This window comes from Nannospalax galili, unplaced genomic scaffold, assembly GCF_000622305.1.
Source record: "Nannospalax galili isolate Female #2095 unplaced genomic scaffold, S.galili_v1.0 scaffold168, whole genome shotgun sequence".
Taxonomy (NCBI): domain Eukaryota; kingdom Metazoa; phylum Chordata; class Mammalia; order Rodentia; family Spalacidae; genus Nannospalax; species Nannospalax galili.
The window spans coordinates 380,057-392,121 of record NW_008357649.1 but is presented as its reverse complement, the minus strand read 5'-3'; the positions used below and the strand labels follow the sequence as shown (position 1 = coordinate 392,121).

The 12,065-nt window shown below is 41.8% G+C and overlaps 2 protein-coding genes across 6 annotated transcripts in view; one reads left to right on the top strand and one right to left on the bottom strand.

Annotated features, from left to right (window-relative positions):
- Togaram1 (TOG array regulator of axonemal microtubules 1) overlaps nt 1–7,155 on the bottom strand; it is a 95,819-nt gene extending 88,664 nt beyond the window's left edge. For 2 of the 4 annotated variants that reach the window (XM_008855534.2, XM_029557423.1), the window contains exon 1: nt 4,866–7,154. In XM_008855534.2, the coding sequence (XP_008853756.1) occupies nt 4,866–6,908 (2,043 nt within the window). In that variant the 5' untranslated portion in view covers nt 6,909–7,154. Of the gene's footprint in view, nt 1–4,865 lie in introns of all 4 variants that reach the window. The other 2 variants (XM_008855536.3, XM_008855535.2) reach the window with 2 other exon arrangements.
- Nucleotides 7,156–7,348: 193 nt separating this feature from the next.
- The window catches only part of Klhl28 (kelch like family member 28), a 38,891-nt gene continuing 34,174 nt past the window's right edge, over nt 7,349–12,065 (top strand). For both annotated transcript variants that reach the window (XM_008855533.3, XM_008855532.3), the window contains exon 1: nt 7,349–7,482. The gene's annotated coding sequence lies outside the window, so the exon portion shown is untranslated. The remainder of the gene's footprint in view (nt 7,483–12,065) is intronic.

Here is a 12,065-nt window from a genome sequence, read left to right as displayed (position 1 = left end):
TTTAAATATTATAATGGATACATATTAAGTTATAAGATTAAGATACAGCATGCTAATACTAATCAAGTGAATGCAGACATAGCTATATTAATTTCAAAGTGAACTTCAGAGCAAAACAAATTATTAGAGATAACAAGGGGCATCAAATGATAAAGGGATCAGTATTCCAAGGAAATGCAACCATTTTTAATGCTCATGCCCCTAAAAAAATGTCAAGTGATGGAAATACAGGAAATAGATGAATCCACTATGACAGCTGGAGCTTCATCCCCTTGTATCAGAAATGGAGAGATCTAGCATGGAGGAAAATCAGAAAGGACACTTGAAGACAACACCATTATGAATGAACTGGATATAACAGGCACAGACAGATGACTACTAACAACTGATAATACATTCTTCTGCCTCCCAAGTGCTGGGATTAAAAGGCATGCGCCACCACGCCCAGCCAGGTGATCTTTTCAAAAAAAAATTTTTTTTTAATTTATGTATATGAGTGCTTTGTCTGCATGTATGTAAGTGCATCATGTCATGCAATGCCCAAGGAGGTCAGAAGAAGGCTTTGGATCCCCTAGGACCACAGTTACAGACAGCTGTTAGCCATCATATAGGCACTGGGAACTGAACCCAGGTTCCCTGCAAGAGCAGTCAGTGCTCACTACTGAGCCATTTCAATAGCCACAGAAGATAATCTTCTTAATATATACATTGACATCTTAAGATTACATATATAACAAGCAGGGGTTTTTTTTTTTTTTGGTCTTTTTGAGACAGGGTCTCCCTGTAGCCCTAGCTGTCCTGGAACTCACTATTGTAGACCAGGCTGGCCTTGAACTCACAGAGATCCGCCTGCCTCTGCCTCCCGAGTGCTGGGATTAAAGGCCTGAGCCACCATGCCCAGCATAACAAGCAGTTTTAAGATCACTGTTTACAGAAAACTAATAATTGCCAGATAATGTTTGGTATATTTTATTTTAGTATTTTATTTTATTTTGTGTATGAGTGTATTGTCTGCATGTATGTAAGTGCACCCATGTTGTACAATGTCTACGGAGGTCAGAAGAGGGTATCAGATTCCCTGGAACTGGAGTTATAGGTGGTTGTAAGCCATCATGTGGGTGCTGGGAACTGAACCCAGGTCCTCTGCAAAAGCAGCCAGTGCTCTTAACTACTGAGCCATCTCTCCAACCCAGGTAATGTTTTTAATAAGTTACGAAAATCATATAACTAGATAAATAAATCTGAAAAGTATTTCCAAAAAAAACCTACAGATTTGGGAACTGGAGGGCTGTGGATTTAGCTTAGTGGTAGAGCAGGCAAGGCCCTGAGTTCAATCCCTAGTACCAAAAAAAAAGATAGTGCTGGGGATGTAGCCTAGTGGAGTGCCTACCTAGCACGCCCAAGGTCCTGAGTTCAATCACCAGCATGGCTACAAGCAAACAACACCCTTTGGAATGAGCACTAAGAACTCTTAGGACACTTCCATCTGCTTAAGTGCTACTGTCCAAAGTTTAAATTGCGAAATGTTATTACATACATTGTAAATCCTAAAACTTTTTTTACTTTATTATGATGCAAGAATGATATACATTCAATAGAAATCATGTTTTGAATTTTGATCCATTCCTACTACAATCCTCTCCAATGCTGAGCACTCCAAGTTAGCAAAAGGATCATGAGGGTAAACAATCTACACTCTAGAGTATTCTAGGCTGCTAAACTATGATATCCAATAGGTTAGGCTTAAATAAGTGTGTTTTGACTTACAATATTTTCAACTTCTAAGTTTATTAGACTACTAATGCATCATAAGGAGTGTTTGCAAAAAATGACCTCCATACTTTACTCCTGTCTATTTTTGTTTGTTTGTTTTTGTTTTTTTGAAGCAGGGTCTCCCTGTAGCCCCAGCTGACTGGAACTCCCTATGTAGACCAGGCTGGCCTGGAACTCATGGAGATCTGCCTGCTTCTGCCTCTGGTGCTGGGATTAAAGGCACACGCCACCACACCCAGCTTTCCAGTCTTCATTTTTGTTAGCATCTGCTACATTCCATGAGACCCCATCTGTTAGCTATGCAAAAACTCCTCATTCTTATTAATTTGCCATGTCCTTTCCTAAGTTAGTGAGGAACGTACTACTGTTTCAGTCTGAAATACATCAAGACCCATTCACACTTAGCAAACTCCCATTTAATCTTTTATCACAGTTTGAATCACAATCATCCCAACAAAAAAATTTACTGTAAGATTTTGTTGGCTGTTTTAGATTTTTTGCCTTTATTTCATTTTTTGTGGAGTTGGGGTCTGTGCGTGCCACAAAAGCACCCCGTCACTGTACTATGTCTCCATCCCTATGAAATGTCTTAGTATAAAACTCTGTGCAATAATTCCAAGTACAAAAAGAACTATAAAGAAATCTTGACCTTCATTTACTAGATATTTTGGTAACTTTGTGCATGGTAGGATACAGCACAGGATGTTGGAAGTTAAGATCTTGATATGTAAGAAGGAGACCCAAAGATGGGACTAAAACAAGTTGTTTCAACAACCACCAAATTTGGCTGGAAATTCTTATAGGAACTTAGTTTTTAAAAAGTTTTTTAAAAAATATTTTTTACGTGTAGAGTGTTTTCGTGTGCATGTTTTTAAGTGCATCATGTGAATGCAAACCCATAGAGGCCAGAAGAGGGCATCAAATCTCCCAGAACTGGAGTTATGTGGGTGCTGGGAAACGAAACCAGGTGCTCTGGAAGAGTAGCCTGTGCTTTTAACTGCTAAGTCATCTCTTCAGTTTCCAGAACTCAGTTTTTCCAAAAACAACCACCACCACCACAAACAATACAAAGATACTCCTTAGTTCTACTGAAAGGGCCAATCTAATCTGCAATGGCAAGATTAGATTAGCAAGAATTAGCAAGTGGTAAATCTATATTCAGAGTTGCTTTTGTTTGGGGGGGGGGTTCTTTGTTTTTTGAGAAAGGATCTCACTATGTAGCCCTAGCTGGACTGGAATTACCAGTGTAGACCAGGATGGCTTTGAACTCAGAGAGATCTACCTGTATCTGTCTCCAGAACACTGGTATTAAAGGTATACACTACCATGTCCAGCCAGATTTTGATATTTAAAAATCACTCTACTATTTTGGCAATATTGGGATTCTGGGTTAAAAAAAAAAAGCTAATTCCAACTGTGAGGCAAGAAAAGAACCAGTAAGTCTTATACTTTAAATTAGAGAAGTGCTGAAAGGCTAGAGTCATGCCCAAAGAGCGCAGGAGCCAGCCACTGATTAAAGATGTGGCAATTTTAACACAAAAAAAATGTAATCTGGGGGACTGGGGAGATGGCTCAGTGGTTAAAAGTACATGCTGCTGAGGACAGGAGTTGGGGTTCCAGCACCAAGCAACATCATGCAGCTTATAAACACCTATAACTCCAGCTCCAGGGGATCCTCATGTCCTCTCCTGGCCTCCTCGGGCACATGTGTGCACAGCCACACACAGAGACAGATACACATACACATAAAAATAAAATAAACCTCAAAATCTTTCATTTTTTAGTACCAAAAATTTAAGATGTATATAACTATTACACATAGAAAAAGAAATTTAGGTAACAAATACAGAAGAAATGGTTTTTTTCTTTAATTATATTTTCTTGTAGCCTCAATATAATACAGTAAAAAATCCTCAGTGGATTTTAAAAACAATGAGTAAAAAGATTGGCTATCCATAGGGTCTCAATATATCATCCTATAGATAAGGGGAAAATAAACATCCCTTTATAATGGATCTGGCTGTCCCATTAATGAAATGATAAAGTGCCGACAGAGGGATCACCCACAGTGCTGATATGTACAGCAGAGTAGCCATCACCCAAACTTACTTGCTAAAAAGTTTTATTGTGAGTCCAATCATAAGAAATCAATCAGATAAGTTTAAAATGCTAGACAGTCTACAAAATACCTACCCCAAACTCTTGGGGGGCGGGGGGGAAGGCCATGTCATGGAAAACCAAACCTAACCAAACCACAAACAAGCAGGAACACAAAACCAGATACTAACCGTGACTGTGTCCTGGATGATAAAAGTACAAGAAATAGAAAACACACTCTGGGGACAAATGGAGAAATTTAAATAAAAGTTCTATTATATATTACTGAATTACCATTAATATTCTGAAGCATAATACGGTTATAAGAAAAATTTTCCTTTAGATGTCAAGACACTGTGCAAAGGTCAAGACATGCCCAATGTACTACCAAATGGTTCAGAAAACACAGAGGAAATACAACAACCTGTTAACAGTTGGAAAATCCAAAGAAGTGCCTGGGCTGAGTACTGACTGTTTTCCAAACTCCAGTGGAGACCTGTAAATTTTAATGGCTGGGGGTGGGGGGTGATTCTGAGTTCAGATCTCTGAAGGCTTTCCTGATTTTGCTAGTGGAATTATTTTTTCGTCCTTTGGTATTCCCACAGGACTCTTTATATGGCTATTCTGAAACTTTAACAAACATGTTAATTGCCAGTTTATAACCTTCTCCCCAAACCACATGGACCCGATTTCATCTTCATTCCCAGAATGTACTTCTTTATCTGGTTCCTGCCAGATAAGCAGTGTTGTATGAATGAGGTGACTGACAAGCTGAAATAATAGGCCAGCATCGAAATCGTTATTGTCCACTTCACAGGGTCTCAAATTTAATCAAGAAGGAAGCCTATGAACTGGACTTCGGTGACCTGGGCTGTTATAATGGCTAGCACATCATCATTTAAATTAATTCAAAATAACCACCCTCAACTAACTCTCATCAAGGGCCTATCTCATTTTAAATTCACTTTCTACTCAAGAAAATCAGAGAAGCATACCTGCTCTGTATCCTTGGAACCTGAGAGCTGGCTTTCTCCCATGACTCCAGGCTGCTCACTTTCCCACGGTAATTTATTTTTCCCTTTTCCAGCACTTAATACCCTTCGGGTACAGATAGTTGGGCTGTAAGATCCATACAACTGCATGCTATCCCTTGTGTGGTCACCACAGTAACAGTGTGCACTCTGAGTTCTGTTACCAGACAAAAGCCAGTCCGTATCTGCTCCATGTGCCAAATGGCTTGACCTACCCTGGGCAGAAGACGGTACGAGTATTGCATACTCCACAAATCCCTGTTCTGTTAGCCGAGGGAGAGTTTTTCTAGCCAACCTGGCCTGCACCGCATTCATCACTCCGTCTCCATTATCTTGCAATTCAACGGTATCTACTGCTTTAAAAAGGACGTTGGTTTTACCTGAGCCCATGGAGGATGCCAACACAGCAAAGGCTTCGAGTGCTGCTTGGCGTACCCTGCGTTTGCTATCCACAAGAGCTGGGGCAAGATCAAAGGACAGTTTGGGTAAGTCAAAATCCTCACTGGGATAGGTCAGGAGGGAGCAGATGCAAATGTTCACCACCTCCTCTCTTACTCTGGAATGCTTATGTTTAAGATTTTCCAGGAGCAAGCAAAGCACCTGCTGAGGACGTACTTCTTTCATTAGCTTTAGGAAGAGTTTCATGTATTCCTGTTTGATCACCAACTTGTTGTCGGCAAGCACTTTCACAGAAGCTGCTATAACTGGTCCCAAGAACTGCTGGACCTGCTCTCCAAGGCGAATAACCAGTAAATGCAGAACCTGAAGTGTGCCATGCACCACTTTGAAATTGGAATCGTCTAACAAATTATACAACAAGCTAATGAAACCAACAAGACTAGAGTGCGGGGTAGAACTAGGGTTAAATTTTCCCAGCAACTGTTTTAGTTCTTCGACAGCCTGAGTCCTGTTCTTATAGTCGTCCTGATCCAACAATCTTGCATGCAGTTCCTGAGGAATAATCCCAAATTTAAGGTTGCTATTGGGAAGAGTCACTACACAGGGGGCAGGATCTTCAGGAAATTCAGTGGCTTCCAGCTCCAAATAATAGGGAACCTGACTTCCAAACTGGGACTCCAGGCGGCGATTATAGTGTCTCCTCAGGGCAGAGGGCAAGCGAGAGATATAGGATTGAAACCTCTCTTGGCCAAGTCGCTCCCCAATCTGTTGAAGTGTCGAGAACGCTGTCTCAGATTCTTCTTCCGTCTCCTGATCGCCAAGCTTTCGGGCCAGAGATATGATGACCTCGGTGAGATCCAAGCCCAGCAGCAAATCCTCAGGAGTAAGCAAGATAGGGAGCAATAATGCAGTGGAAGCTCTAAGCCGGGCATCTGGACTTTCCAGGCCTTGGATCAGCGTTCTCAGCACCTGTCCGGAGCTGCGCTTCAGACAGATGTGCAGGATCTGCAGCGCATCTTTCCGCAGGGCCGAATTCTCTTCTCGTAGGCAGACGACTAGCTGAGGCAGAAGCGCTAAACTAAAGACCTCTTCCAACTGCCCAGCCTCCCCCTGACCCCTGAGGACGTCGGAGAGCAGCTGCAAACAGAGTCTCTTCTCTTCGCTACCGCCTTCCACGAGTACCCGGCCCAGCGCCCGGTACAATGCTTCCTTGCGCCGCGGAAAGCCCAGCCGACCGCCCCGCCGCGGCAAGGCAGCCTGCAAAGCCTGGAAGGCCTCGGAAGGATCCGGGGCGGTGCGCAGTAGCTGCAGAAGCCGAGTCTCCTCCTCATCTCCTCCCGACAGCCCCCGTCCCGGCCCCGACCAGCTACTCGAGACAGTCTCCGCAGGCAACAGGAGGGTCGAGGCCAGAGGAGACGGCGTCGAGGGGCAGGAACTGTGGTCCCCGGCAGCCCCCTGGCAGTGGTAGTTCTTCTCGCCTCTCATGGTGCCCGCCGCTGGACAACCATCAGTCTCGGGGGCGGAAGGGCGACTGCGGCTCTGCAGGCGACAGGCACCGGCAGCGGCTAGGGGCGGCAGCAGGAGGAGCTCGGGCGGCCCGGCCGCCATGGAGGGTCGTCAAGTAGCAAGGACTACAGGGAACCATTGCTGTCTTGGGAGGGCTGGATGAAGTCCAGCCTTCCAGCTCCTCCCCAGGCTCTGAGCTACAGAGGAAGACTAGGCACCGCTCCACCCAGTTGCCGGGCCGCCGCGGCCTCAGACTCCCGGAGGCACCTCCGGCAAAATGGCCCCCGCCGGAGCCCCGGACCCCACAGCCGCCAGCCGGCGTAACCAGGGCCACCACGTGACCAAACCGAGCGCTTCCATGGTGATGCAGCGAGCGCAAACCTTTTGACCCGGAAATCAACCTCCCGAGGTGAATGCTGGGTCGTGTAGTCCACGTAGGAGGCTAAGCATAGACAGAAGGCTCCTGAGAGAGGAAGTCAGAACGTTGGAACGTCGCCAGAGCGGAGAAGAGTGGTCAAGACCTTAGGCGGAAATGACGCTATCCCTGCTCCGGGCGGAAGTTCCCCGCCCCACCGGTGAGAGTAGGGGTTTGACCAGAGCAAGTAGGATCCTGCCCGGGTTCCAATTTTCCGCGGCTCCTCCTCCTGTTGCTACAGGTTCTATTCCTGGGACTCAGGTATTTCCCCTTTTGCTGTCCTCTAGCGGTGTAGGCTTTGGCGGAGTGTTGCCCGAGTGTCACAGGAGCTAGAGGTGGACGGGAGAGAGGCGACATGTTCTTCTGCCGGGCTGATCACTTGCAAACGCTCTGCTCTCCACAATTCTACCTTCGATCCTCTCTTCTTGCAGACTATTTACCAGTACAGGAGATCTGGACCAAAGCCAAGCTCATACGCCGAATACTTTTTTTTCTTTCAATTCCTAGTCTCGGGGTGGGGGGTCCTTCCTTGCTCTGTCTCCTTTACTTCGTCGCTGGCTGTGGAGGGTTAATGGTCCTCTTGACACTTTTCCTTGTCTGCATCACTTTAAGTTGTCTGTAAGACGTGCCGAATCTCTGTTTTCTCCAGTAGCTAACTGTTTTGTATTAGATAACGTTCTAAAAGTCTGCTGTTCCTCTGAGGGACTCACCGCCCCCCCCCCCCCCCCCCCCCCCCCCCCCCCCCCCCCCCCCCCCCCCCGCCCCTTCCGCAGCCCGAGTCTCCCAGCAGAATCCTCCTGTGGCTCTGCAGCCTTTCAGTTTCCTGGAGACGGAGATCGCTAGACGATTTCAGTTGGAGTGCAAGTTCTTGGCATCACAACCCTAAGAGAATTAAGCGCAGGGGATTTAGGCTCAGTAGACTTTTTTTTATGTTATGCGAGCTGAGAGTTTGATGTATATTTTCTTATTGTAAACGAAACTTTAAGCAGACGCAGTTGAAGGGCTAAACTATCTCCTGTGATGCAGAATGCTTTGGAGTGTGAAAGAACAACTTTTTGTTTTTTGAGACAGGGTCTTACTATGTGTAGTCAAGTATGGTCTTGAACTCCTGATCATATTGCCTCAGCCTTCTGAATCCTGAGCTTGCAAGTGTGCAAGCTTTTTTGACAGATTTTTAAAATGAATAGTAAGGGCGCTATAGAGATGGCTCAGTGGTTAAGAGCACTGGACTGTTCTTGCAGAGGACCCGGGTTCGATTCCCAGCACCCACGTGGTGACTATGAACCGTCCTTAACTCCAGTTCCAGGGGAATCCGAAGCTCCCTTCTGACCATCGTGGCATTGAACAACGGGGGTGCACTCGCATGCAGGCAATACACTCATGCACATAAAAACAATAAAATATTTTAAAGATATATTTTTTATTTTATTTTATGTGCATGAGTAATAAACACAATTACTTTTCATTGACCCAGTGAGAAAAAGTCTGACTTATAATTTGAAGCCCTTATATTTATGCACTTCAAATGCAACTGTGCCTGCCTCACTCTACCAAATTAGGTGTGTCTTGAATTCTTGAAATTTTGGAAGAATTGAGACACATATGGCATGCTCCTGGCTGATGCAAGTTGAAATTTTATTTATAAATTTTCCTTACAGCACAATTAAAAATCGTAGGTTTTTCTAATTTTTTTCTTTTGAAAAAAGAAAGCATTAATGTAAATGAGGCTGTGTAAGCATGTGTCTTGTATTTTGGTTTAAAGCCTAGGTGGTTTCTTCATTAGCTTTGTTTTCTATTGTGGTGTTTTGTTAATTCAGCTGTGCTGGGAATTAAACTCAGGACTTTGCTCCTGCTAGGCAAGTACTCTACCACTGAACTATATCCACAACTTTCATTAATCATTCTAAGTGGATCTACCTAAATTTGATTTAACAAATGTATTTCAATAGAATAACAACAACAACAAAAATCTTGCCACTATCACCTCCCCTTTTCTATTTTTAGGGACAGTGTAAGGGCAGAGGAATGAAAGTCAAGACGATTGTAACATTTGTCAATGAGAAACAGTAAGTGTCAGGTGGCAGGGCATATAACTGGTGGCAGGCTTGCCTAGCATGTGCAAGGCTCTAGGTTACATCTCCAGCATTACAAAAGGGAAGAAAGGAGATGGGGGAGTGCCAGATCCTGGTGTTTCCTACTTAAGAAACTTAAATGTGTGCTTTTACTCATGTATGCCCAGACTTCAGGAACCCAGTCCACATGAAAGGAAACTGGAGAATGATGCATACATTAGAATGTGCACAGTAGAATGACAGTTTATTTTGGAATAGAGACGGTAACTCTTCCTAGTGATCAGAATTTTCAGATTGAAAATCCAACTCACTCATAATGTATCTCAGAATTTAGGAAGCCAAATTAGTGACTAGACTGAGATTGTGTTGTGATAGAATCAAAGAAAAGGAAGCTAGAAAGTTTTGAATGGTATTTCATCACCAGTTAAGGCAGAAGTTTAATAACGGTTCCTTCTCTCTATAAAGAATGCTACTCAAGGGACATGGATATGTAAATCAAGCAGTTAGCCTGTCCTTTTCCTGGGAGTTGAGTCTTCTTTTTGACCTCCTGTTTCTCAGGTCTTTGTGGGTCAATGTGTGTTATGAATTACAGTTCCTTTATGTCTGTTAAATTTTGTCTCCTTGACGAATACTTGGAAACACTAGTTTCTATGGTGGCTATTTAAGAAATGAAATTTTATTGTCATCACACATCTTATTAATTACCTTTAATCTTATGGAGTATAAATCATTTATTGTATATTTTATTATATCTATTAAAGGAAACAGTTTTTACTTTTTATTTATTTATTTGATCTTTTTGAGACAGGATGTCTCTGTAGCCTCAGCAAACTTACAACTCACCATGTATACCAGACTGGCCTCAATCTTCACAGAGATCTACCTGCCTCTGCCTCCCAAGTGCTGGGATTAAAGGTGTGTGCCACCAAGTTGGGCTCTATTTATTTATTTATTGGTATAAAGCTTTTAAATATTATTTTGCACTTAAGTCGTTCTATTGATGAGAAAAGCATTTATTTTTTAATAATGGAATTAGATAAAGAACAGGTTTTTAATCTAATTCCAAAATAGGAATGCTCATTTGGTTATGTTTTAACAGTAAACCTTAGAAAGTTGAAAGGAAGTAGCTAAGGCTATATTGAAAATTGCAAATTTGAGTAGAACAAAATTTCAATAATTACCAAATAATTTAAGTTAAAGTAATGAATGAATTACAGGGCAGTGTGTGTTACACACCTTAATTTTTTTAGCTGTATTTAAGAAGCATAAACACAGCTACTCTAAAAGGATGCTTTATTTACATAGTCAGAGATTATGAATTTGTTGGATGAATCACCATTTTTTTTTGTATGTTCTTACCCAAATTTTACAGGCATCCAGAAATATTGGAAACCAGAATGAATTCTGTAAACCATAAAGATTTGTGTAATTTAAGAAGTCGTGAGGAAGTACAATGCAAATGAAAGGTGCTGTTGAGACTGACAGTTACACCCTAGTTACTGTGTGCTTGCTATGTGCAGTACGCTGTGCTTGTTGCTTAGTAACTCCCACCGCACTTATTCTTTACAGCAGTCTGTAGGTTGTACATTCTTCCTTATACTCTGTATAGGACACTTTATGGGTGTATCCACCAGAGGATAGTTTCTCAGAGGAAGAAAATAAAACTCAAATTAATCAGTTTAACTATTTGCTTAGAGATGTTGGAAGTTTGGTAGAAAGAGGAGAGAGTGGGACTATGGGATAAAATTTGATTTTTTTTCCTATTAGTAGTCTTTCATATCTTTTTCTTATTTATTACATGGTTATATATTTTAATCTATCCCTTTTTAATTTCCATTCTGACTCTTACTCATTAATTGTGTCAAAGCATTAATAACATTGAGAAATTATGAGCTTACTTTTATACCTATAGAATTAGATGAGTTTTCTTACATATGCCCCAAAGTCATTTTGCATTCCTGATTTAAACCAAACTTCAAATTTTATTGCTTCTTAAACAATAATCTGTATAAGTTAATGAGCCTTTATAACTGTTGAAACCAATTTTCCAATGGACAGGAGTTAATTATGGAACTGGGAGCTTTTCTACATGGAGTAACACCCATTAGGGACTTATTTTCTCCTCTATTATTTCCAAATTCAAGATATCATGATTCACGTTAATGACAAGCATCTAATTTTACTTTTGGTTCTCTAGATATAATGAAAATCATTTTCAGAAAAAAGGCAATTATGCCACTTTATTCCATAGATTTACTAGTGAAAATACATGTCGTCATTAGTTGAATTCTGCTGTAAGGAAAGTTGAACTGTAGGAAAATAATTTAATAATAGAGCAGTTCTAATAAAATATTCTCCTAATTTGATGAATCACATTGAATTGTTTTAAAAGCAACGCTGATTTCCCCTCCCTGTCTTCTCGCTGTGGTGGTGATCTGTATGGTATGGCGGCAGTTAATTGCCTCCCAGGTGATTTCAGCACCACTTCTTTGTAATTGAGTTGTCAATTAAGTGGATAGATACTAAACTTACAACTAACCTTTATTATCTTGGTTCAGAACCTAAAATGTTGAAGTCTTCATCTGACATATTATGGGAATTTATGCAGTGTGAATATGATTAGAAATGAAGTACAATGCTATTACCTTATTAAAACTTTACCATTTGTACAGTTTGTTTAATATTGACTAATTTACTTCCTAAGATATTGAGTACTCTTTTTAAAAATGTAACTATTAGTTTTCTTTTTTGAATTGAGCATTTTATTTTAGT